The sequence below is a fragment of the Gymnoscopelus microlampas genome, assembly GCF_963454915.1.
Source record: "Gymnoscopelus microlampas genome assembly, chromosome: 5".
NCBI lineage: Eukaryota > Metazoa > Chordata > Actinopteri > Myctophiformes > Myctophidae > Gymnoscopelus > Gymnoscopelus microlampas.
The window spans coordinates 30,839,345-30,864,836 of record NC_139942.1 but is presented as its reverse complement, the minus strand read 5'-3'; the positions used below and the strand labels follow the sequence as shown (position 1 = coordinate 30,864,836).

Here is a 25,492-nt window from a genome sequence, read left to right as displayed (position 1 = left end):
ACAATATGTGCTCAACCTTAAAGATGCAGGCATTGAAATCTCTACAATCAAAGCTCAAAAAATCATTAAGACACATTGTCAGTTATTATGCAGATGCAAAAATAAATAAAAGTGTAAGAGTTTTCTTTGTTTCCCATTCACAGTCCAATGGGAGGCTGTCCAAATAATGGCTCTAGAAGCACACGTGTAGGATATGTGTGTGTTTGTTTTTTAATTTAGGTTTCTTCACAATCATAAAACCCCATCTCGAAAGTGAGCTAGGTTATACACACACACACACACACACACACACACACACACACAAAGGCTATTATAAGAATAAATCAATGCCTGAAACTAGAAGGCAAACAAAAACATTTCAATAAAATTCTGAAAGTCAAACGTTTGCTTCAAATCCTGATATCAATTGATATCTATAACCATGGAGCATGAAACCAGAAGCAATAATGCCAAACCTCCATTGAAATATTAAAACTAAAACTAAATCTATTTCACAATTTTGACAATGTAAACAAATTGTTGTAGATGGACAAATATACATAAATTATAATAGCCCCTGACACACACACACACACACACACACACACACACACACACACACACACACGCACGCACGCACACGTGCACACGCACACACAGCAACCAAGGTGGGGTGTGGGTATCTTCCAGGAGAACTTACCCTCAAAATAATCCTAGGTCAGGAATTGGCACCAACAACCTCAATACCTGACTCCAATATGTGAACACGCTGGCCTACTGTCAGGTTGTCCGTTGTAGATAATGCTAAGATAAACCACTCCTTCAAATCCTCAAGGGGGCTACAGTCAGTCATGGCTCCCCACTATTCCCTATAACAACATTGTAATGTCACGGTGTGCATTGCTGATACATTTGTTTAGGTTTTTTTTACATAAACTGTGAGTTCCACAAGGAGCACAGGTCACTTCCTCGTTCCTCCATTAGCTTAATTAGCAACACTGTAATGTCAGGATGTCAGTCATGGTTCTAGTTTCTCAGATAAACCACTCCTTCTTGCTCTCATCTATGGTCTCTGTAAAGGCAGGGTCGTTGACGATGATGGCAGCATCCGCGCAGTCCGCCGACTCGGCGCCCTTGGCCTCGTTGGTGTGGTAGGAGCCCTTGTGACGGAACATGTGGCGAATCACAAACACCATTATGCACAGGACGACGAAAATCACCATGGCGATGATTCCTGGGAACAAAGATATGAAAATGTCTTAAAAGCATCAGTGATTGAAACAGAAACAATGGGTAACTCCACAATTATAAAAAAGAGGGGAGCTGTGGAGACATTTTTATAAAAGCAGAGTTTGCATTTGTAGTTAGTTAATTATTAGTACATTATTTGCTGTAATTTGTGGCTGAAATAGGTTTGTTTACATCGTCAATGTTGGTAAACATTATAGGTTTGTAAATGTGTTTGTATGTGTTAAGAGTGCACTGATCACCCACTATCCCCCTCAGTTTGGTTAGATCAGTCATGTGAAGTTAAGATCTGTTCAGTGATCTATTCAGTCCCTTTATTTTAACTTAATTTGTTTTTGGGCTCACAATTATTGTTTGTTAAATCTGTGGTGAAAAATAAATAGACAAAAGGACATTATTTTAAAGAAACTACATCCCTGTGCCTCTCACTAACCAACTTGGTTCCTGACAATGGGAATGTTTTGTTTTACGGCCTGCAGGGGGCAATGATGACTGATAAGCAACTGAATTCATTGACCAAAACAAAAATCTTGTATTGAAAAGAGAGAGAGACACACACACACACACACACACACACACACACACACACACACACACACACACACACACACACACACCTGATGACAGGTCGTGGGCTTCAATCTTATTGAGATTTATATTTTCAGTTTCATCAGCCGTGGCTACAGTGCCAGCCTATGCTACAGTAAAACCAAATTACAATATGTATCTGGAATGAAGCTGGTTTTGATTTTGTTGTTTTATTTTTATTCATTTTGTGTGGAATGGGTATAAAAAAAACTTTACTGTAGGTTACCACCCATCTAGATCATAAGTCCAGGCACAACCTCATGCAGCAGTTTGAAGCATGTGGACTCACCCCCGATGACAGCCGAGTTACGATCCACTCCATCTCCATTGACCTTCTCCTCACCGAAGGGGAAGACGGCACCAGCTGTAAGCACAACCCCAACAAACTGAGACGTTTTGGACTTTTCAGACCATGTGGAATATAATGTTGAAGAAGAATAAAAGAGCCATTTTATAACCCTACTGGAACACAAAATACAGCTGAATTCTAATGTTTTTATTGCATCAAAATAAGACCAAAGGTGTTGATTGAATACATTTCGACTCTCAAAATATATTTGTCATGGTTTTTGAATTAGTTTAGAAGCTATGGTCCAAAATACCGTTCGTCCGTAGTCTACGTCTAGGTCTTCAGAAAACCCAGTTGAAGACCACAGACAGATAATAAAGTTAACCTGCACCCAGAGCTAGAGTGTACCGCATTTTAAATCACATGATCAGACAGCCAGCCAGACAGACAGACAGACAGATAGATACTGTAGATAGGTGGAGGTGGTAGAGAGAAGTGATGCTATACATAGAACACAACGCCTCTTTAGTATGGAGGATGGGGGAGGTGTGTGTGTGTGAGCGTGTGTGTGAGCGTGTGCGTGTGTGTGTGTGTGTGTGTGCGTGCGTGCGTGCGTGCGTGCGCGCGCGCGTGCGTGCGTGCGTGGACCAGGAATATGGCTGCTCAGATGGATTCTCCATAGGGGTGCAACTGTACACTGCACCAATCTGTTATCGCCTGTGAGCTTTTTAAATGGGTAAATCTTTAAATGGGTATGACCAGTGTGTGTGTGTGTGTGTGTGTGTGTTGTACATAGATGTACTAACAACAGAATCTGTTAAACATGTAGTGTTGTTGTTAGTAGGAATAAACACAGAGGCACCCGAGAAGAAGTGGACTAAGAAACGGGAGGGCGGTGTTCAAGCTCAAAATGTAAAATCAGTCAAATCCAGAGTGTTCATTCAACTCTTACGGGTCAGTTTTTACACTTGTATCCACGTGTGTATTCGTCGGTCCTCACCAGTGTCTATGTGCCATGGGTCGTTGGCAGAGGATATGGGTGAGATGGTGAGGGGCGAGGCTCCACAGTTGGACTGGACCAGAATGCCATGCGTGGTGACGGGGGCGGCCAGGCCGGACCGCAGGGCGGCCTTCAAGGGAGCCACGCTGTTGAACTGCACTCGTGACAGACAGCCCACAAAGCCTGGTGTGTTGTAGCGCTCGATCAGGATGTGGTCGATCTGCCCTGTTTCTGGAAGACACAGAAAACAGGACGTTGGAGGATAAATTACGTGAAACTGTATTACAAATGTTATTGTTGTACCAGGCTTGTCAGAAACTGCAAGGTTCATTTCCCCTCCGCTCCACAAGGAGACACCACAATGGGATTCAGACTGGTACCTGTGGTGGTGACCTCACTTCCTCCCACTATAAAAGCAGGACTGGATTCCCATTTCCCCCCTTCTCCTTTGTTTCCAAACACATGCAGCCGGCCTGTGTTTGCCGTGTGCTGCTGATGTACCACTGATGTTTGCCATGCGTCTGTTAAACCTGGTATAATGTAAGTTCCAGTGTTTTACTTCTAGTGATGTGGATTATATGATTATATTGATGAACTTGAGTTATATGGATATTTAGAGGTTTAATATCCTGAAGTAAATATTTGGCCTATTATTATTTTGATGATATACCTTAATGTATAATATAATTTAAAGGCCATATCTATGTTTGATATTTTATCTGGCATGATATTATAATTTGTTTCTTTGTGTCTTTGTTTAGAACCATGGCATCATCATGAAACCCAATGTCAACCCTATTCATCATTATCCGGCTAAATAAACTGGATATTTGATTGCAACCTTTGTTTCCTGGTGGTTTGTGGCTCCAGTATGAACTTTAACTCCTAACAAGGCTGGTATACACCTGATTCGACCATGTCTAATTTCTCCATGTTGTAGGCAGTGGTTCTCAAACATTTTAATGTCAAGGAGTCAAGGACCCCCACATAGTTTGGGTGTATGTAAATGTATCTACACTATGTGTCTATGTACTGTAAGTATGCCAGCATAAAAGTAGACCAATCATGGCTCATGCAGCTTTCTGCACAATCCTCCTATAATTTGAGTAACCTCTGTCCGTTTGTCTGTAGTGGTGTAGTGGTGAATGTAGTGGTGAAGCTACCCGGTTCTCCTCAGTGGCTGGAGCAATTGCTCTGATTTTGCACACAGCCATTGACCATTACCATCTGAACTTAACTGTGAAGCCCGTTTTTCAATTTCATCAAATCTCAGCTTCTTATTAGCGTTTGTGTGAAAGAATGTCGCCTCCCGGGTTGCCAGATCATGTGCGCATATCCCCCCACGGATGCGTCGACCGGGTATGGTCTAGTGTCACAAAACAAAACCACCTCCGACCATAAGCAAACTAGGAAACAAGGAAATGCCTGCTGAAGTGAATGTCAAACTTATGTTCTTTGGGGTGTATTTGTTACACCTTTGTACTAAGGCAATATAGGCACTATGCCGTGGATATTTTTCTCTATCTGTCTCTCACACATTATTGATCCCATATCCTGGAAGGATGGCCTTCATGCCTTTCCAATGTGAGAACACAGAGGTCCCAAATGGCAATCACAACATACTCAAAAACACTATAGTACCAATGTAGCAATCCATTTAGCATTCAGAAAAACAATACTAGAAAAAATAAATTGATATCTTCTCATTGTCAAATGGTTCATAGCATGTATCCTGTTGCATATGCATCATTATTTTCATTCCCATACCCGGGAGGGACAGTCCCTTCGGCTGTTTATGTTGCATAACCTGGAGAATTAACTAGATGATTGAATATAATTTTACAATAAATGTATGCTACGTCTATAATAGTGTATATATAATGCTTCATTCACAAACTGCACTTAGTTATTTTAAGTGACTCAAAGACTGGCCACAGGCCACACCGGTATTGGACACAAAGTCTTACAGGTTTTCTTCTCTTTTTTCCAGTCGCTTAGGTACCTTTCTCAAATCATCCTCAACATTTGCCAAAACATGAAGTGCATTTCTCAAAAACACTTCTTACAAACAGCAGCACAAAATGGATTACCTGCAGTCTCTAACTTCCTAAAGAAAATCCTTACTTTATCTCTCAAAGTAAATAATCTTGTCAATGAACATGTGAGTGCCATCAGAATGACCAGTCCTCGTGTCAATGTTTACAAACAAGATAGTCAAAATGCTTAGCCATGGTGTACAGTATTTTCTGATGTAAACTATGGCTAACATTTTGATGACAATGATGATTTAAAATGCACGCGGCTGCACTTTTTCTATACAGTATATATTATATCAATTTCAACAGTATACAAAGTTACACATTACTGTATTTGGGAGATTAGATTGACTGTGTTATGACCCTGAGCTCATATGAACATGTTTATTGTATGGGTGTACAGTATGTGTTCTAATGTGTAGGTGTTGAGTTCTCTCTCTGCTGTGGTGTGCTGGGCAGCAGGTGAGATTGGCTGGTTGAAAGTGTGAACGAGTGAATGACTGATTGTATTTGACAGGGACCATTACACCAATAGACAAGCAACTACAAATGGTGGATGGATTGAATATAGTAAAAAATTAACTTGACTATTGTCTAGGGCACTGTTTCACAAACAGTGGGTCGGGGCCCATTTGTGGGTCATGGGCCCATTTTTATGGGTCACGTAAATATCCTTTTCTTCCTTTTTATTAAATAGAGTTCAAACATTTTCCAGAGAAACATGAAAATAGCTGATCTACAAGCTCACAACACGCCATAATGCAACGCGTTGTGAGCTGTTAGATCTGCTATTTTCACTAGTTCCGGGGAGACATCGAATTTCTCTTTTGGGTCTCGAGCTAAAACGTTTGGGAACCACTGGTCTAGGAGGATCAAATGATGTACATATACTGTAGCAACAGAGATATCCCAAATAGGGGGGGGGAAATCCCAAAATGCATATAATAAGCAGAGTTGGCAACTCTGGAGCTGAGCTAAGTGAAGGTGGCCCAGGCCTTTGTGTTCCCAAAGGATGATGTCAGATTGGCTCTGATAATTTATGCACAACAGCAAAGCACCCAGGGGAGTGCTAGGGCTTCGGCATCAAGCCACAATCAGCCAATCTGTTCTCATCTAATTAATTATGTTAAAATGCCCTCTGGGAAGAGATACAGAATGCTCAGAATCACAAAGAATGTTTCTAAAGAGGTCTGTTGTTCCGTATGTCATCATCTTTTTCGATTCTTAACATGAATTTTGAGCATTTCCCTGCCAGAAGTTAAAACTTTGTTTTGTGAATATTCAATGGAATCTGGTGGTGTTTTAACAGTGATCAAAGGAGATGACTGCACGTGGACAGTAACGTTTCTAATACATTCTTTCATTTTTGTATTTTATTAGCATTTTTCACTTTGAATTCAAGAAGCTATATTTATGGCAAGATAAGCGCGTAAAATACTGATGGAGTGTTATTTCTTCTGTTTTTACTCATTGCACAAATCATGAAACACCCTCTGCCCACACCGACACAGACACTAACAAAGTGGTGCACACAATTATAAAGCTGAATTTATACTTTTATACACCGGTATCACGCAAAGAAAACAATGCATCGCAGCGCGACGTGTTGTAAGCTTGTAGGCCGGGGAGCCACATGGAATTCATGGCCCCACGATGACAATATATGGCACTGTCCCTTCCAATATGTGTTGAACAATCTATAAAACAGTGATATATTTGTGGGGCCCCTATCAGCCGATAAAATCTCTCGCAATGTTTCAGGGCCAATTGAGGGCCGGTGAATGTACAAAGTAGGTACCGTACTTACCAAAGACTTTGCCCAGGAAGATGGTTTTGACCAGATTGAATTGTGTGTCTGAGGCCTCTGGCAGCTGGTAGATGGACACTGGGTAGTGATCCAACTGCACACAGAAACCAACACACACCACAGAGATGAGAACGTGCCATGCACACGTAGGCACACGCAGGCAGACGCACATACACGCACGGGCGCACACACATATGCACATGCACAGTGGTGTAAATTAACTAAGTACATTTACTCAAGAACTGTACTTGAAGTAGAATTTTGAGGTATTTTTTACTTTACTGGAGTATTTCCAATTTTCAGTATTTTACTTCTAGTCCCCTACATCTCAAAGGCAAATATTGTACTTTTACTCCACTACAATTATTTGAAAACTTTAGCTACAAGTTACTTTGTAGATTTAGATTACTATTACTAAACATGCACCACTTCAGCCCTATATACATTTCGGCCAGTACGGGCATTTTCATTCAGGCCATTATTTGAAGGGTTCTAATGCTGAGCCTCAGTGTGACTTGAGGTTTGACTGTTATAATGGTGTGGCACCTGTAGACGAATGTTCCTGAGATTCCTGGAGATGTTGACATGGTGTGGCTGTCCATTGGCCATGTTCCGGTGGTCCACATCGATAGTGTAGGGCTCACTCAGTCCCCCTAGGCTGTAGCGGATCTGCAGTGTCCCTGGACACACACACACACACACGCACACTTGGTCATCGTCAGCTACTGCAGAAAACATTTTAAATCTTAAGACGTTTGAATAATGACCTTAGGTCAACTGTCAACTATTACTGCTGAAAAGCGTTGCAATTTTACACACAGGGAAAGATGCAAACACTTAGATCTTAATTAAGTAGGTAACATGTTTGGTCTAAAAAATCTGAGAAGGACACATTTGGAAGTTTCCCAAAAAATAATCTGTTGTTAGTCGTATTGTACTGTACATATTACATGCACACGCTCAAGAAGCTGTTATAATTAATGATGTTAATCCACTTGCACTATGTAACTGAGGCCTATTAATTTACAATTGTATCCATATAATTGTAAATAACATAGTAAAGAACCTGTCAAGAACAGAAATGTGTGAATTTCAACATAGTTTAATAAATACATGGAGTTAGCATGTGCTCAGACAAGTACTTGACTCCGCACTACTGAGACTTCATGGTGTGAGCAGTTTGATGAATGCAGGTAAAGTGGGACAACTGGTAAAGTGGGACACTTCCATTTCATCATCTTTGTATTTATGGATCATAATCATAACTTAAAATAATGTAAAATATAAATGACCAGGTCTTGTCCCACTTACCTGTTTTCACCCTATTGAGATATTATAATTGTGATAATTGTTTTAATGGGGGATTATATACTTCTTGACCACCCTATAGGGTTTTGGATTCACAAGCCATAGCAAACATTATCTGTGGGAAAATGTTACATTACAGTGATATGATACATAATTACATAATTAAAATATTTCACATTTAAACGTTAAATGTAATAACCACACAGTACATGAATAGGTAACTTTATGAGTAGTGCCACACTGGTTGTGGCAAATATGATACTCTATGTTTTATTGCAATAGTTGAATTGCATGTTCCTGATTACTTCAATACCTGATATTTTCTTACCATTTACCTACAGTACAGTATGTATCATTGTAGTCTACTGTTCCACTATGTCCACTACAGAGTGTGTCTGCCTGAAACCCAGAAGCCTGATGTCTCACTTGGCCATTGCGGGGAGATCTCTTGTTAATACTTTTCATTGGTTCAATATTTATAAAACCCACAGATACAATTAACCACTTTCACTTAAATCAAAAATAGCAGTTTGTGAACGTGTGATGGTGCGATGCGTTGTGAGCTTGTAGATCAGATATAGTGTGACACTAGTATGACGAAGTAGTGCATTCATTTTAAAGAAAAAAGTTTCTGCCTGACAGCAACAATATGCTCTCTCTAGGTCAGGGGTCTTCAAAAGGGGGTCCGGGACCCCTAGGAGGTCCTCAGTGTTGCTTCAGTGGGTCCGCCAAATCTTTGTGTGATAGGGGAACATTAGCCGAAAATAGCAGATCTGCAAGCTCACAACGCCTCGCGCTGCGAGGCTTGTAGATCGGCTATTTTCTGAGATTTGGAGAGGGAAAAAGAGCAGACTAAGTACAGAGCCAATGGTCAAGTTGACTAAATATTGAGGGTTAAAAGATAACTGTCTGAAAATACACATTAACATGAATCCAACTATCTATGAAATCTACGAAAACGTTTAATCTGCAACACGATGTGATATAATATGTAGTGGGGGGTCCCTCTTTCATCTCTCTCTCTCAGCTAAGGGGTCCTTGGCCTGAAACACGTTGAAGACCCCTGCTCTAGGTCATTCTCAGACGAGCCCTCCAGCAGCTAGCTCGCCAGTACTTTAGTTTCCATCCCTGCAACTTTATGCACTTTATACACTTTGTGCACTGCTTCAATATTGTGTGTGCTGACTTGCCACAAGCACGGCTATTCCCAGTACTGTGAGTATTTGCGTGTGTGTGTGTGTGTGTGTGTGTGTGTGTGTGTGTGTGTGTGTGTGTGTGTGTGTGTGCGCCTCTGTGCGTGCGTGCATGCGTTTTTTTTATATTGATATATACCGTTCTGCCTGAGCACCACAGCCAGGTTGTCCTGTGTCCTGGAGCTGACATACACCAGGATAGTGGGGGCACTAGAGGTACTGAAGCTGAACACCAGCTCCTCCTGGGTCAGGTTGGCCTCGCTGGGAATGCCCACCATGGCCGACACGCTCTTGCCCGCCAGCACAGCAGGGAGGCCCGCCTCTGGGAGGAAGTCGTAGCGCACGTGAGTGCCCAACTCAAAGTAGCCGCCCACGTCTGAAAACACACACACACACACACACACACACACACACACACACACACACACACACACACACACACACACACACACACACACACACACACACACACACACACACACACACACACACACACACAAACCGGCAGAGAAAGATTGTTGTAGAGGCGAGCTCTGACTTTAGCCTCCCAGAGGATGTTGTACAAACAGGTGGGCAGATATACAAACACATAGATACGGTAGACAGACAGACAGACAGACAGACAGACAGATTCAGTCTAAGGTATACCATCAGAGCAGAAGGGTCCATCATATGCAGTGTGTGTGCAGTCACAGGCGTAGCCGTTGTACTTCTCCACACACTTGCCACCATTGCGACAGTGCATGCTGTAGCTGCTGCAGTGGCCATGGCAACCCGGCCTGACCCCCGGTGTGACCTTTGCCCTCTCCTCCAGATCAAGGGTCACACCATTCATTTTGAGGGCCCGGATACACCCCAGGAACCCCCTCTGACCGCCCGATGCACCTGGAAGTCATAGGAGGAGAGGAGAAGCATTTGATGGATGGATGTCATCAGTTATCAACATACTGCCCAATATACTGCAGGCCTAACACTGAATTCACACCAGCAGCTGTGATTGAATGTCCGTAGTGTGGACATTCACAAAGTGCCATAAATTGGGCGTGTCTGAGGTTATGAGTGTGACACCCTCTTAACCCATTAAGGCCTTAGGCTGAAAAAAAAAATGATGTTGCTATATCAGTGGTGCTCAAACTTTTTCATGTCAAGGACCACCCAAAATGATATGTATTTGGCCGCGCACCCCATCTCAAAATATTTTGAGTTACGAAAGATTTGAGTTACGAATGTTCATTTAAAAAAAAAAATATATATATATATAGCAGATCTACAAGCTCATAGCGCGGCACTCGGTACGTAACTAATCGGGCTGAAGTGGACTTTGCAATGTTCGGCACGTCGACCATTGAAATGCAGAAAAAGTACTGTTTTCGTCTTAGTCGTGACCAATAAGAAGCAGATTGTATTGTCTGCCAGGCTGGAACTTATGTTCCTGTCGCAAATAAAGGTTCTCAAGCCCATATCAACACTGCAAAGCACAAGACAGCTGTGCGAGGTGAGAGCTCTTCTGCAAATTAAATTGACCGAATATTTTGCACAACCTGGCAAAGCAGATAGATATGATGGTTTGAAGAATGAGCTACCTCTCTTTTTCTAAGATATGTCTGAATATTCATACAGAAGTCAAGAGGCATACTTTAAATGTGGTTCTCAAACTTTTTAATTTCAAGGTCCCCCATAACTCTGAGAGTACAAATTTGTACACTCTCAGAGTTACAGACCTGTAAAGGGTCCATTTGGAACCCCCTCAATGAACCCAGGTGGGTATGTGGGCTCATATAAGCCTCAGGGAGCTGAACGCCCCTGCCTTACATAGTTTCGGGTCACCCTTGGGCAAGGTGTAGCACCCGTTAGCCCCTCTCATCAGGGTTACGAGACTACTGCCTTGTAGTGAGGCCCCGGAAGGTTAAAGTTGTACAGTGCAGATTTCAAAAAAACGATTTTTAGCAGCCTCTGCTGGTCATTACCGTCACTGCAGGCCGTTTGTTTATTACTGCGTTACCCAGAATTCCATTCGTTTTCACCGGAAGACGGAAGTGTTTCAAAAAGCGTTCTTTTAATTGTTTTATACGATCTGTGGATCGTTTCTCTTAGCCAGTGGAGCTTTAGTTACCGTGAGCTGTGTTTTCTTTTTCTGATTTTTTTCGTTCTTCAAATCATACAATCTGTTAAAATCAGCGTGAGTTTCCTTTTTGTTATTAATGCGGTAGTTCCTGGCCAAACAGGAAACCGGTGCAGTAGTTCCTGGCCAAACAGGAAACCGGTGCATTTCCGCTTCCATTTTCCGGCCAGATGACGTCATTTTCGCGGGACAGTCAACCCCGACCACGTTCAATAGAAAATATATAAATAAAAGGCTTTCGGGGGTGAAATTCATGGAGTGGGTGTTGTGAAACATTTGCCACTCACAAAAGATATACAATTTAACTTTAGTTTTATTGAAAAAGTTACCTAGCATTACTTTAACTCATTGAGTGCCACAATCCGTCAAATCCGTCACGTGGCCTGACGCCCAGAGCGCCACAATCCGTCAAATCCGTCATAAAAAAAAATTCAAAAAATATTTTTTTTTTCAAAATATTTTTTTTTTTTTTTTTTTTTTTTTTTTTTTGGAAAAACATGTTCAGAACCCAAGATATGATGATTTGAAGATTTGCTGCTCCATCCACTCCTTGTTTAACCTATAACTTAAAAAGGCTGTATCTCGCTTCCTAAGCACTTTGTTTTTTACAATGAATTTTGAATTGTGGCACTCAGAGCCAAAATTCCATAAACATGAATAAAAAAGCTTGGCACTGAATGAGTTAAAGGCTAAGGGACCTCCCCTGACAAGAAAAGGGTGTCTGAAGAAGTTGCGCTCTCAGCACACAATTTAGCAATCGACAAGATCAATGAACCCTGAGCGTATGTGACAGATTTTTTTGTTAGAGAAATAATGTTCTGAATTTTCAATTCAATTCAATCACATACACACACACACGCACGCACGCACGCACGCACGCACGCACGCACACTCTTTTTCCCCCTCTTTTTGGAGATTCAGAATATGGTCACCCTACCTTTTGGGAGTGAGAGTATGTTGGAAGTGCAGAGACTTGATGCTCATCTCTGACAGTTTGTAAATGTTTAAGAAATAAGCCATGTAGTTGCTCAACCTTGATGAATTTCACACCTACAACAGCTAGTTGAACTCTCTCTCAACTTTGAAGCTTTGCAATGTTTGCCCCGTGCTATTGTATTGTTGTTTTATTGAACATGGATTCAAAGATAACACTAATTGAACACTACTGAAGTGTAAGCTTTGTTTATATATATATATATATATATTTTTTTTTTATCTTCCAAGCCAAATTTGTGCGTGCGTGTGTGCGCGTGTTTCTCACCAACATATAGCTGACTGAACAGCTCCAGCCTGGTGTGCCCCTGTGGGGGGGCAGAGCGGAACTCTTTGTACTGTCCGTCAAGCCGTAGCCCCGCCTCCTTCACGTTCCTCTCCGCCTCCACGCGATGCCATTGGTCGTCGTTGAGCGGCACAGACGAGCGAACGCTGAGCTCCACGGCTCCGTTTCCCACGTCAAAGGAGAAGGACACGACAGAGGCAGCTGAGAGAGAGGAAGAGAGAATGAACGTTTGAAAACATTCTGTATGCAGTCTGTATTCATGGTCAAAGTCTACAGGGTTCATAGCAATGTGTGTGTGTGTGTGTGTGTGTGTGTGTGTGTGTGTGTGTGTGTGTGTGTGTGTGTGTGTGTGTGTGTGTGTGTGTGTGTGTGTGTGTGTGTGTGTGTGTGTGTGTGTGTGTGTGTATGTACAGTATGTAAGTAAGTGGGAAACTGATGTCCATGTGAGGGCAGATAATAGAGGACGGGTAGTAGCTTTGATGGATGTTGTTTACATTGTAACACCAGAAACATTGAATATTGCTACAGCTAACTGTAACAACACGTCTCTAGTCTGTAGGAATGGCTTTGCAGCAAGGAGGCAGAGCAATGAGCTCTATTGCCAGTAGATGTCCCTCCTAGCCTACACACACACACACACACACACACACACACACACACACACACACACACACACACACACACACACACACACACACACACACACACACACAGTTTTTAACCCATCATGGCAATTGCCCCTTACCTCTCAATTCAATGCGTATGAAGTCAGTGGTACCCAGGTTCTCCAGAAACACCCCATAAGTGGAAGAGGTCTTAAAGTAGAAAGAGATATCAGCACTGGTCTCTCCTCTGAAGGACGGGAAGTGCAGGTAGGAGGCTGGGCTGGTGAACGATGCTGCATTCCAGTAGTCACCTACACAACAGTTACCATAAACAATGGGAGTTGGTGACGCCAATGCAATTTTCTCTGGTGCAGTGTTCAGCATAAGATACTCAGCACATGCCGTAAGGCTGGGATGTTTAGCTATTGATTCCATCATATTTGCAAGTTCAGTAGATTACATCACTCGAGTAAATCTGACTCGCCTGCTCTAGAGGCACAGAGCAATTTAAAAAACTTCTTTCACTTATTTTAGAAAACCTCCTTCACCTAAAATCGGCAAGGTGCACCGTTCTGTGACCTGTGAGCAAGCAAGTCAGATTCAATATCCTTTATAATGAGAGGGTGTATTTCCTTGCTATCCACAGCCCACCTCTGAGACACAGAGCGAACTGTAGACAGAAATGCTACCTTCATTAGAGAGGACAAGGGCCCTGGGCTGAAAGTCGACCCTCAAAGATGCTTTACTTTACCGTTTCATAAATATTATGAATTATTCAGCATGATATGTTGTCCTGCGGCCTGGATTCCAAGTATTTTGTGCGTGCCTATGTGTATGCGTGAGTGTGTTTACATGAAAGAGAGAGAGAGAGTAGAGAATGTGTGTGTGTGTGTGTGAGTGTGTCAGTAAGAGAGAGAGAGAGGGAGAGACGGTCAAAATTTGTGTCAGTATATATGTGTCAATGTGCGTGTGCCTCTGTGCGTGCGTGTGTGCGTGCGTGTGTGCGCGCGTGTGTGCGCGCGCGTGTCTGTGTGAGTTCGTGCATGTGTCCGTGTTTACGTGTGAGTGAGAGGTACAGAGAGAGGGAAAGTCAATGGGCCCGATTCACTAAGCTGTTTACGCCCATATTTTGAACGTAAAGGAATTTACGCAACCATGTTAGTAGTCTGATTCATTCATCTTTTTCTGTCTGTGAATTTTGTGGGAGGTCCGCTCTTTCTCAAGTATTTACGAAGTGCTTAGTGAATCAGGCCCAATGTTTGTGCCTAATGCCTGTTTGCATATGTGTATGTATGTATGATTGCTTAATCCAGGACCAGTTGTTAAAGATCCCTAAAACAACCAGTCCTAAATGTATACTGTATATGTGTGAGTGTGTGCATGTCCAGTGACTCACGGTCCCCCTGGCATCTGAGTGGCCCCACAGTGACTTTGGCCTCAGAGCCCGCCCTGCTGGTGTCTCCCACCACCACCTGAGTGACGGGCAGATGGTCTTTATATACCAACAGACCTGCATCCTCCCTCCTGAAAGAGAGAGGGAGGGGGGAGGGGGGGGGGGGAGAGAGGGGGGAGGGAGAGGGAGAGAGAGAGAGAGAGAGCGAGAGCGAGAGAGCAATAGAGGGGGTAGGTAGCGAAGGTAAGCAGGGCCAAACCGGAGGAAGGGAGAAGAAGACAGATGGGGAGGAGAGATGATGAATGTTAAGGCGGGGGAGGGGGAGGGAGGACAGGAAAACATGACACAGTGGAAGATATAGATTTAAAGATTCAAGAGAGTTTTCAAGAGATGTTATTGTCACATAGATGTACGATTACATGCACTGTGGAAAAGGTAGGTTGGGGGGGTGTGCTCCTTAACACACAAGAAAGTGTGGTAAAGACATAATGGTAATTTCCACATGTTGGTGGCTGAATCTAAAGATAGATGTTCTTACACTATACGATAACCTTGAGCTTATTGCTGATCGTGTGTAACGTGGCTGGAGTATTTCTCAGTTTTGTTCTGTGCACTTGTTATTTAGCAGTAGCACACACTAGGTGCTATTTATATTGTTCTTTATAATATTAGATACTAGGTTTGACGTCTACCTCCTACTCCTGCTACTTTGTAGCACATTCTGCATTTTTCTTAGCACTCTATTTACTCAACCCACTTACCCTGTTAGTCATGGGTTCATGCTGCTTATTCTGACCTTATTGCACCTTGTAAGTCGCTCTGGATAAAAGCATCTGCCGAATGTCTTGTAATTGCTAGTTCTCATTAAAATCATTTTTGTGCCTGTAAATACAATTTTATGCCTTAGCACTATGAATCTTATATGCACGTGAAAGGGCTGTCGGGTAGAAGGAAAGGAGAATGATTACGTAATCTAACACGATATAGTTGAAAGAGAAAATGCAATAAAATGCTTTGTCACGGCGCAGTATGATCTATATCATGTTTGCACCTGCTATCAACTACAATACCATGCTGCAGTCAGCTGGCATATTACAAAGGGTTTCAGAGATACTAAGTGGAGCCTATGGCAGACATTGTGGTAGGAGTGTACCCTGATAGGATAATGGAGCATTGGCCGTGACATTTTTCTCCTGCCATGAGACAGTGGGTAACTTTATTACGCTGTGTGCAGCAAGCCAGCTGTGTAATGTGAATGTCTTCATGAATTGGCTTTGTCGCACGCCAACTCCTATTATGTACAGTTTGCACACTGATTGATTGCATGCTCAAACCTGCAAAACATACAGTTATATCACATTTTTCTAAATCTACAACAGAAATGGCCACAAACATAATTAAAGAGCCATACTGGTCGTCTGGAATGTTTAGCCCATTGACGTTGACTTTTGGTATACTTGACATTACCGTTGACAATTTTTCTAAAGAATTCCATTTTAAACTTAAAAAAGGTTTCGACTTGCACTTAAAGGTTTTAATTTTCTCCACGAGATTACCTGTATAAATAAAAGTAAAAAAAGGCATTCCAATCATTTTCATCCTATATTAAAATTGGTTTAAGGGAGGACCGGCCGGCTGGCCAGCGAACCACGGCCAAGTCACTCTGACTCAGACGTAACCATAAACAAACCCGATACGCCCATATACTGTATAGGCATGTCACTATGACTCAGACATACAGTATAGGCATATACGAGTATGGGCATATAGTATATTATACTGTAATACTATTACTTAGTATTATTACTGCTAATACTACAACTACTAATAATAATGATAACATTAATATTCATATTCATATTCATATTCATATTCATATTCATATTCATATTCATATTCATAATATAGGCTAGACAATGCTAAAAAAGTATAACCTGTTGCTACAACGTTAAAATGTAATAATAAAATGCACGCACCACTGACGCTGGTCAGCATCACAGTTGCAGTAGTGTTTGGGGTTGGTACAGTTGCGCTCGATGCCACATGCACACTTCTGTATGCCGGGCCCCGAACCCCCCCAGTAAGAATGTCTCTCATTGGCTCTTCCTACCCACCAGCTGAATGGAACACCATCTGCAGAAAGGAAGACAAACAAACAATAGACCTATGATCAGGTGACTTTCACTTCAATGAGCTCAGCAGGAGGCTGAGAGTTGAAAGAGACAGAGAGGTACAATTAAAACATGTTCCTTTCTTCACAAATTAATAATTACACAGAATATCAATATCTTCATATTATTTATAGTAATTGTGCCTTATGTGTATTTCTAACAATTGTATATTGTATTCACTTTCACACATTTAATCTGTTTATTAGCATTTTTGTGAAATCAGTTAAGACTGCTGTGAGTAGAGACAGGGGCAGTGACTCAGGGGAGCAGTGCTAGGGTTCATTCACTGGTGGGTGTTTTGATTCATTGTTTTATTGATGTTTTTATGGACAAAAATGCATACCGTATACATGACCATATATCTGTACACAAAAAAGTGTACAGATATATGGTACCTTGGCTCAGGGCTATACACACGCACACACGCACACGCGCACGCGCACACACACACACACACACACACACACACACACACACACACACACACACACACACACACACACACACACACACACACACACACACACACACACACACACACACACCAGCAGAGAGAGAGATCTGGCTCAATGATGCAAATGTATACAGGACTTTGATTTAAACACACAGCAATGCTGGGCTGCACATAACCACAGTATACACAAATCCACGGAGCGCTGCCCTGTAGGTGGTGCCGCCATTGCTGCGGTGTCAAACTCAGTCAGCTGTTGCTGCGGTTCTGTCCGTCTGTTCACGTTACTCTTTACCTGCTTGGCTGTTGGAGCAGCCATAAACTACACAGGTTCATCCCGATTTTCTGTACATCTTTGTAAAGTTAGTCATAGACTTGATGCACCAATATGTGCATGTGTGTGGTCAATAAAGTGCAGAAGCTTTAATTACTCATTAATACCCATTAAAAAGAGATCTACTGTTTCTACTATGTCTACCAAACAGTCACTACCTCCCACTTTCAGGTTTATGCATTGATAGTGTCTTTGGTTTGTTTTTGTAATCTTTTTCTTGCACCTTATGTCTAATCTCACGTCCATACCATTACCTGCTGCTACGTGGACCTACCGATGTGTTACCACTTTTGCACCTTATGTTTAACCTCATGTAGGCTACATATGGTATCTGCTGGTTTTATGCTGATTTTTAGTTTCCTCCTTTCTCTCCCTCTCCCTGTCCCCCCTCTCATTTCTGCTTCTCCCTCTCCGAAAACAACAAAAAAAACGTGTGATGTGACAATAAATCCTGGATCCTGGATTTAACTCAGATCTGCTGTTTGGCACAAACACAGTTATGTTATCTGATCTTCTGGATCAAATGAACGCTTGTTTAAGCACTATAGCTTGGAATTCTTGTTTGCAATATTTGAAAAACACACATTTTCCATCTGTTAGTAAATACAATATTAATATGGATAGATAATCTATGGGTGCAGATAATATTCAAAATCTAGCTCACACCTATGACGGCCCTGCCCCTCTGCCTCTCTGTTGGCTAGCTCAGCTGGCAGCCTAGATTGGCAGAGTGGTGCAGGCCATCAAGCCAACTCTTTAAAGCTGGGTTGAGGGGTTTGGGGGGAGTATATATAGTATACAGGATGGGACCTCTCATCGCAACCTCTCAGTCTCTCTTTTTCCTCCCCTGGGGAAGGTGTACATGGCCTTATTGGGGTCTAACCCTATTTTGTCTATTTTGAGTAGCACCTTTTTATACAACACACACTCACAGCACATTCTACACATTAACACAAAGACCTTCTGTGCCAAGATGGTAATAATTAAAGATCATGTGACATCTCGCATATCAAGTTTCACATCAAAAGGTATCCTCTAGTCTAGACCTTAATCTTTTATTATTTCCATGCATATATGAGTAAAGTTTTGTCTTCTATTCATTTACAAATTTCTAGATAGAAGATATACATGGAAATGATGTATAGTGGTCTACAGTATTGCAATGTGCTGACAGTTAACCTTTTGATGTGAAACTTGATATGTGACGTTTGATTACAATGTTGTCACATGATCTGTAATTATCACCACCTGTTGGCACAGAAAGTCTCTGTAAACCCACACCTGATGCCAATCAAGTGAAGAGCGAACATGAGGAAGCCACGATGCAGAACGTGTTATTCACTCCAATATGTTATACGACTGTCTGAATTAAACTAAACATTTCATTTGAACACTTGTGTGCTGGATTACTTTGATTTTGAATGAACATGGATCCTATATATTGGAGGAACAAGTGAAACTGTTGTCAATATGAACAATGAATATAGGGATTCTCTGTCTCCTCTCTCTTTCTCTTTCTGCCTGCAAGAAACATTAAAAATTCAATGCTGAACGGTGTGGTGGAGAGACCCAGACCAGACCCGCGGCTAACGCACGCACGCACGCACGCACGCACACACGCACGCATGCACACATAAATATAGCCATAGGGGCCTAATGGGGATAGGGGGGGTCAGAATTCGAACCAGACTGCAGATGAAAGTCATTGGCTTCAGTACCTACAGTATTGCAATATACAGCAATATCCTTGTGTTCATATAACTCAGAGAGTATATAGAAACACTATACCATGTATATAAAAATCTTTATAAAAATCCACATTATTTAGACTTGTGACATACCAGCATTCCCACATGATGAACTGTAGATCTAACCCCATTTCAGCTAATGTAGAAATGAATAATGTAAAAACATTGCCTCTTACTATGACCAACACTAATACTATTACTTCTTTCAATGATTCCACAATTTTGCATTTCTTTATTTGTTGAAATAGGATTTGATGTGAGCATACCATAATGTCACCATTTTGACATTAACATCCAATAGCTTTGACTGGAGGATGACACAACATCTGCAGCATAACTAAATATTTTCACCATTATAGACTAACTGTGTGTATGTACACTTAACAGTGAGGATTTTACTGTGTTCATGAGTCATGACTGATCATACAGCTTAGTGGCCCTTTGTAGCTCACAGATTCAGACAGTAATGTTACCTGGAGAGTTGAGCAGGCGAGACATACGGCAGGTGTAGGCAATGTGTTGTTCACAGTACTCTGCACTGCTGGTGATAGACCACACCTAGTATACACATACACAGAAAAGCATATTAACCACATTAACAATGGCAGCCCTATCTTGGGCATGTCATTATAAGCAAAAATTCTCAAAAATAGCCTCAGCCTTTATACTTAATAATTTATACTCCATTATATGGGGGCGTCACGCTGACAAAATAGTCCATCTACAAGCTTGTAAATGGCTACTTTGGCCATGCGGAACAGTTGTGCGACTAAAGTCTGCTAAAGACTATTAAAACAGCAATTATTGTGATAATTATTCCAGACTGGGTGCCATAAAAGAAAAAGTTGACTGTTTTTACACTCTAAAAGGTTCAATTAACACTCCAGATGTAACATATAGACAAACATGAAGCTAAAATTCAAAATGGGTTTTGATATTTTCTCCAGACCTGTTCAGCAGTCATATTGTAGCTGAGCTGTAGCACTGCCTTGCCCTCCTGGTCAGCACTGGTCACTGATGTCTGAGGAGATAGGTTGTTCCTTACTGTGGTCCAAACAGTGTCTTCTGAAAATCACAAAACATACAATATCAGGGGAGCTATATTGTCTTCAACTTGAGCTTTTTTGTACTCTACACAGTTTAAAGAAGTAAAGAGAGTGATCATAGCGCGTAGAAAGAGATATGCACAGGTGAAAATAGAGATGTCAGAAGTTGCACGTAACTCAGATCTTGTTGTCCACTAGAGGAAATACAGGTTTGCAAAAAAATACAGACAGATGAAAGGTAAAAGGCTGACTTCATTGAGTACTCGCCTCAGGAAGGTTAAGTCCTGGCCTTGCAGCAATTACTGACGGTCAGCACTGTCAGACAGACTCCTGAGCTTGATTCAAAGTCCAATAAAAGAGATGAGCTGCACTAGGAGCTATTCTGCCTCCAAGAAGGCATATTAAAGTCTGGAATGAAAAGGATGCGTGCAGGTGCCTGGATGGCGTATTGCAGATGGATGACGAGGAGGGGGCTTGTGAGTGTGAAGTGGTCTACCACCTTGCCTGATTTAATTCAACTCCATTTATTGCTGATGATGCCTGAAGGGAAAAGAAAAAGGCTATTCTGAGGAAATCCAAACCCCAAACCATTCTGCACCAGCAAATTATAGCCACCTGCACAGCTGTGGATATGTAGTACTTCCCTTTATCTGCCTGTAAAGCTCCCGTCTTCAAATATGGATGCATTACATCTTTTCTTTTTCTGAACAACCACCAGGGATATTTGAAAATGGTGTGCAACCAATAAATGGGATGGTGCTGTCCTAGTGGTTCTCACAGTGTTACAAAGGATACGACGCCCTCATGAGACCACCTAATTCACCTAAATTCAGGGAGTTAATGCAGCTCTCCACCGCACCGGCGTCGGCGGGAGGCATTGGAAAGCATCTGTTGCCGAAATTCTGTTGTAGATGGTACCGTGCTGACGCTGTTGTGTCGGGTCGGTAAACGTCGAAAGCCGGCGAAGGCCGACCGAACATGCTCGGACCGTTAGGCTGGTGGGGAGGGGAGACAGAGCTCTCTGATTGGCTGCTAGCAGGGGTAGCGGGACCCTTTCTAAAATGCAATACAGAGTAGTGCTATTGGAATCTAACACAGGTGCGCCAAAATAATTAATTACATCATGCCCCTGCTGAGTGCACTGTGCAAAAGTAGGTCAAGTTAATTATGCTGTCACTCCAGCAGGTCCGAAGCACACTGACCAGCAGCAGAGACTTTTGTTTCACTTCTAAGCTACGGGGAAAGCAGCTGTAAAAACCTTTATTTTATTTTATTTTAATAATTATAATTAGATTAATAAGGAAGCTTTGGAAATGCCACCTACATTGTGAGTGGAACATGAGTCTTTCAGGTGAAAAGCTACAACAGTATATCAGGTATGCGTGCGTAAAGCTGGCCCGCCAGCCTCCCGACATTTGGTTTCCGCTTCTCACCGTTTCATAGAGGAATAATAAAAACATGACCAATACACCAAATGAACATAGACACTTCACAGATAATAGAGACCTTTGAATTATAACAATTGATTGAGAATTGGCAGAGTTAAACAGCCAACGACAACAAAGATGCGTCTGTGGCTCATCTCATTCAAACGGCAGCTGTTAGCTGTCAGATTGTCTGTGAAACAAAACTATACTATATGCTATCTTTAACTTATCAATATTCTTAATTAGCAGTCACACTTTTGTGGATTACAGTAAAATTGTAATGACAATCACTTAATTCAGAAGTGACTCTGGGATACGCAGTGTTGGACACATACCAACATTTGGATAATAAGGTCTAGCCTTTGATTGATAGTCTGAAGTAGTTTGTATTCAACCCAGTTGGAATTATATCTCAATATAAAATAGACTGTGAATAACGTGATTATCTTCATAATCATAATTCGACTAAGACTAGGATTATCTAACTCAAGGAGAAGAATCCAAGATATTGAGATTATCGTTATAATCTCAATTCTGTGCCAACTAAGAAGCAAGCAGATAAGATCTCTAGATCCTGCACCCAGGCCTATTACCATCAACATCGAGGATTCAAGTGACCAACTCGTCCTCCCAAACCAGCTACCTAAGTACTCTTTGTAATACACAGAGTTAAACACATTTCCAAAAAGTAGCAGTGGCATCATGTGGAAAGCCAAAGGAGCATTTCCTTACCTGTCATGTCACAGTTGACCCTGAAAGGAGCGAGGGGTCCACTGCCGTCCGGATCCACCCAATAGTTCCCTGAACTTTTACCCAGATGTTTGTATTCCTCACAGGACTGCTCATACACAGCTGCAAGAGGACACAACACATTGATCTCAGTGAGGTCCAACAGTGTCTGTTTGTGTGCACCATGTTTTACTATGCATTTGTGGCTTCTTTTTTTGGAAAAGAGTAATTTTTATGGTTAAGAAAGATTTAGGCCCGGTTACAATTATGAAAATATTTAAGTTAGAGTTATGGTTATGGTTATGGTTATGGTTACAATTTCTCATTCACAAAGTGCAAGACTGTAAGTGGCTTGATCCGCAGTCAACAAACAACCCGGGTAAATAGTCAAGTAAACAGAGTACAAAGACATTAAGTGCTAAGTGCTACAAAGTTAGGATACCAGGTAAACATCCATCTGCCTATACAACATGTTATATATATGACATAATTAGCATTTGTGGACAAGCAAACATACAGTATACATCTATGTAAACAACATACATAGCATAGGTGAACAGGTAACCAATATACTGTATGTATCTGCATATGGGGGGCGATGGCCAGGGTGTCATAGTGGCGTCATCGCAATATCTATACCACTTGTGCATGATTGGCCAATACGCTTGTGCAAGGACGCGCTGTGATTGGCCAGTAGCCACTTTGAGTGGCAGTTGGGGCAAACGCTCTCACCAAAACATGATTTACTATTCTGTCCCTATCAGTACATAACTCGAACGGCGCTGAGTCGGCCTCACGGTCCAAAACTATACGGGCTAAAGAAATAGCCCGCAATTGTTGTAGGCAGAGGCACTTCCGCGTTGGCCACAGAAGGGGGCGTGTTTATAGCACAACTGGTATAGACTTTGTAATGTCGCATCATAGTGGTGGTGGGATAGGATTAGGGAATAGGGAATAGGGATTAGGATTGTGGTGAGGGGTTAAGTTTAGGGTTAGTTGTAAGGTATGGGATAGGTTAGGTTTGGCCAGCAGGTGTGAATTGTGTAATTGTTAGTGACTGAAAAATTGGTTTCTGATGTCCTCACAAAGGTATAGAAACAGACGTGTGTGGCTTTGTGGCTTCTACCTCTACAAGAAAATGTCCTCTGCTAGGACATTGGCAAGCTTTAAACATGTTGGAGGACTTCAGAGTTAATTTCTCAATGCATCTGGAAGCCAGCCAGTCACAGTGCCACGTGTTAGGGTCAGGTGGGTGGGGTACAGCGTTGCCAGATTTTGCGAGAGAAATAAGCAACCAGGTCTATGAAACCAAGCCCAAAAGAAGCGACTAACACATGGGCACTTTAAACCTATATACATAGGCTATTTGAAAATAGCCGATCTACAAGATCACAACGCATCGCGATGCGACACGTTGTGAGGAGCTATTTTCCAAAAAATCGTGGGAAACAAGTGCAAATTGTTTTATATTTTTGAAACATCAACAACACAAATCTGGCACAAAATGCTTTAAGATGATGATACGCGGACAATTACATATTCATTTGGGGGTCCTTGCCATAAAAATGTTTGCGAACCACTGGTTTAAACAACATTAGGAAGCAATCCCAAATAAGCAACTACACTTTAGAAACAAGCCCAAAAAAACGCAACACGCAACTACTTATAATTTACAAGCAACTTTACAGAAAAACATAAGCCCCGAGTCGCTTATAATAGGCGGACATGGCAACACTGTACGGGTACTGTGTGCACGTGTACTCACGCGTATGGCAGGTGGCTCCCGTGTATCCTGTGCCATTGCAGTAGCAAGTGAAAGTGTCCCATGTCTGAGAACAGTGACCACCATGCTCACATTGGTTAGGGACACACCTAGTACACACGGACGCACGCACGCACGCACACGTACACACACGCACACGCACACGCACACGCGCACACGCGCACGCACGCACGCACGCACGCACGCACGCACGCACGCACGCACGCACACACACACACACACACACACACACACACACACACACACACACACACACACACACACACACACACACACACACACACACACACACACACACACACACACACACACACACACACACACACACACACACACACACACACACACACACACACACACAGAGAGAGAGAAAGAGGAATAGGGAGTGACACTGGTTAGAAAACAACAAAACAGCCAAATCTTTGGGTGCAGCTGAGCCTTCTTCTAAAGAAAGTATGTAGAAACAATTGCTCATTCTAAGTAGCCTATATGAAACAATTTTAATGTTCAACTCATTTGAATATACATGATCTAAATAACATACTTGAGGAAATGTATCATCATTTTCATAATGTCAATTTGCTTGATCTAATAAAATTGCTTAGTTCTCGTCCTTCTCCAGTCAAACATGACTGGAGAAGGATTTAACAACTGAAGTAGAATCTGAAAGGTTCTAACATTTGCCAGCCGTCTTTCCAGATAATAAACACAAGCAATCATAAATCCTACAGATGAGTTCATGTTTAATCATGAGACAGCGCCGCATGGCTGTTTAATCAACTTTCAGCACTCCAGCACTACACGTTTTGTTGGCGGAGCTGATCAACTGTCTTTATCTGAAGCATCGGTTCATTTGTTTGATTCACCACGGCTCCTTCTCACTCATTATCATGGAAGGTCTTGTTTAAGACAGAAACTCATGCTCCTGTAACAGTTCAAAGAGCTTTACTCAGCTC

General features: G+C 42.1%; 1 protein-coding gene across 1 annotated transcript in view; it reads right to left on the bottom strand.

The window, feature by feature from the left end:
- Nucleotides 1–1,013: 1,013 nt before the first annotated feature.
- LOC311045030 (contactin-associated protein-like 2) overlaps nt 1,014–25,492 on the bottom strand; it is a gene marked incomplete at both ends in the record, with an annotated part of 62,117 nt that continues 37,638 nt past the window's right edge. The window contains 15 exons of the mRNA XM_084056841.1: nt 1,014–1,213; nt 2,105–2,179; nt 3,105–3,335; nt 6,948–7,041; nt 7,494–7,627; nt 9,588–9,824; nt 10,097–10,333; nt 12,832–13,050; nt 13,595–13,765; nt 14,851–14,978; nt 16,824–16,980; nt 20,025–20,109; nt 20,501–20,616; nt 22,757–22,876; nt 24,519–24,625. Of these exons, the coding sequence (XP_083912967.1) occupies nt 1,014–1,213; nt 2,105–2,179; nt 3,105–3,335; nt 6,948–7,041; nt 7,494–7,627; nt 9,588–9,824; nt 10,097–10,333; nt 12,832–13,050; nt 13,595–13,765; nt 14,851–14,978; nt 16,824–16,980; nt 20,025–20,109; nt 20,501–20,616; nt 22,757–22,876; nt 24,519–24,625 (2,311 nt within the window). The remainder of the gene's footprint in view (nt 1,214–2,104; nt 2,180–3,104; nt 3,336–6,947; nt 7,042–7,493; nt 7,628–9,587; nt 9,825–10,096; nt 10,334–12,831; nt 13,051–13,594; nt 13,766–14,850; nt 14,979–16,823; nt 16,981–20,024; nt 20,110–20,500; nt 20,617–22,756; nt 22,877–24,518; nt 24,626–25,492) is intronic.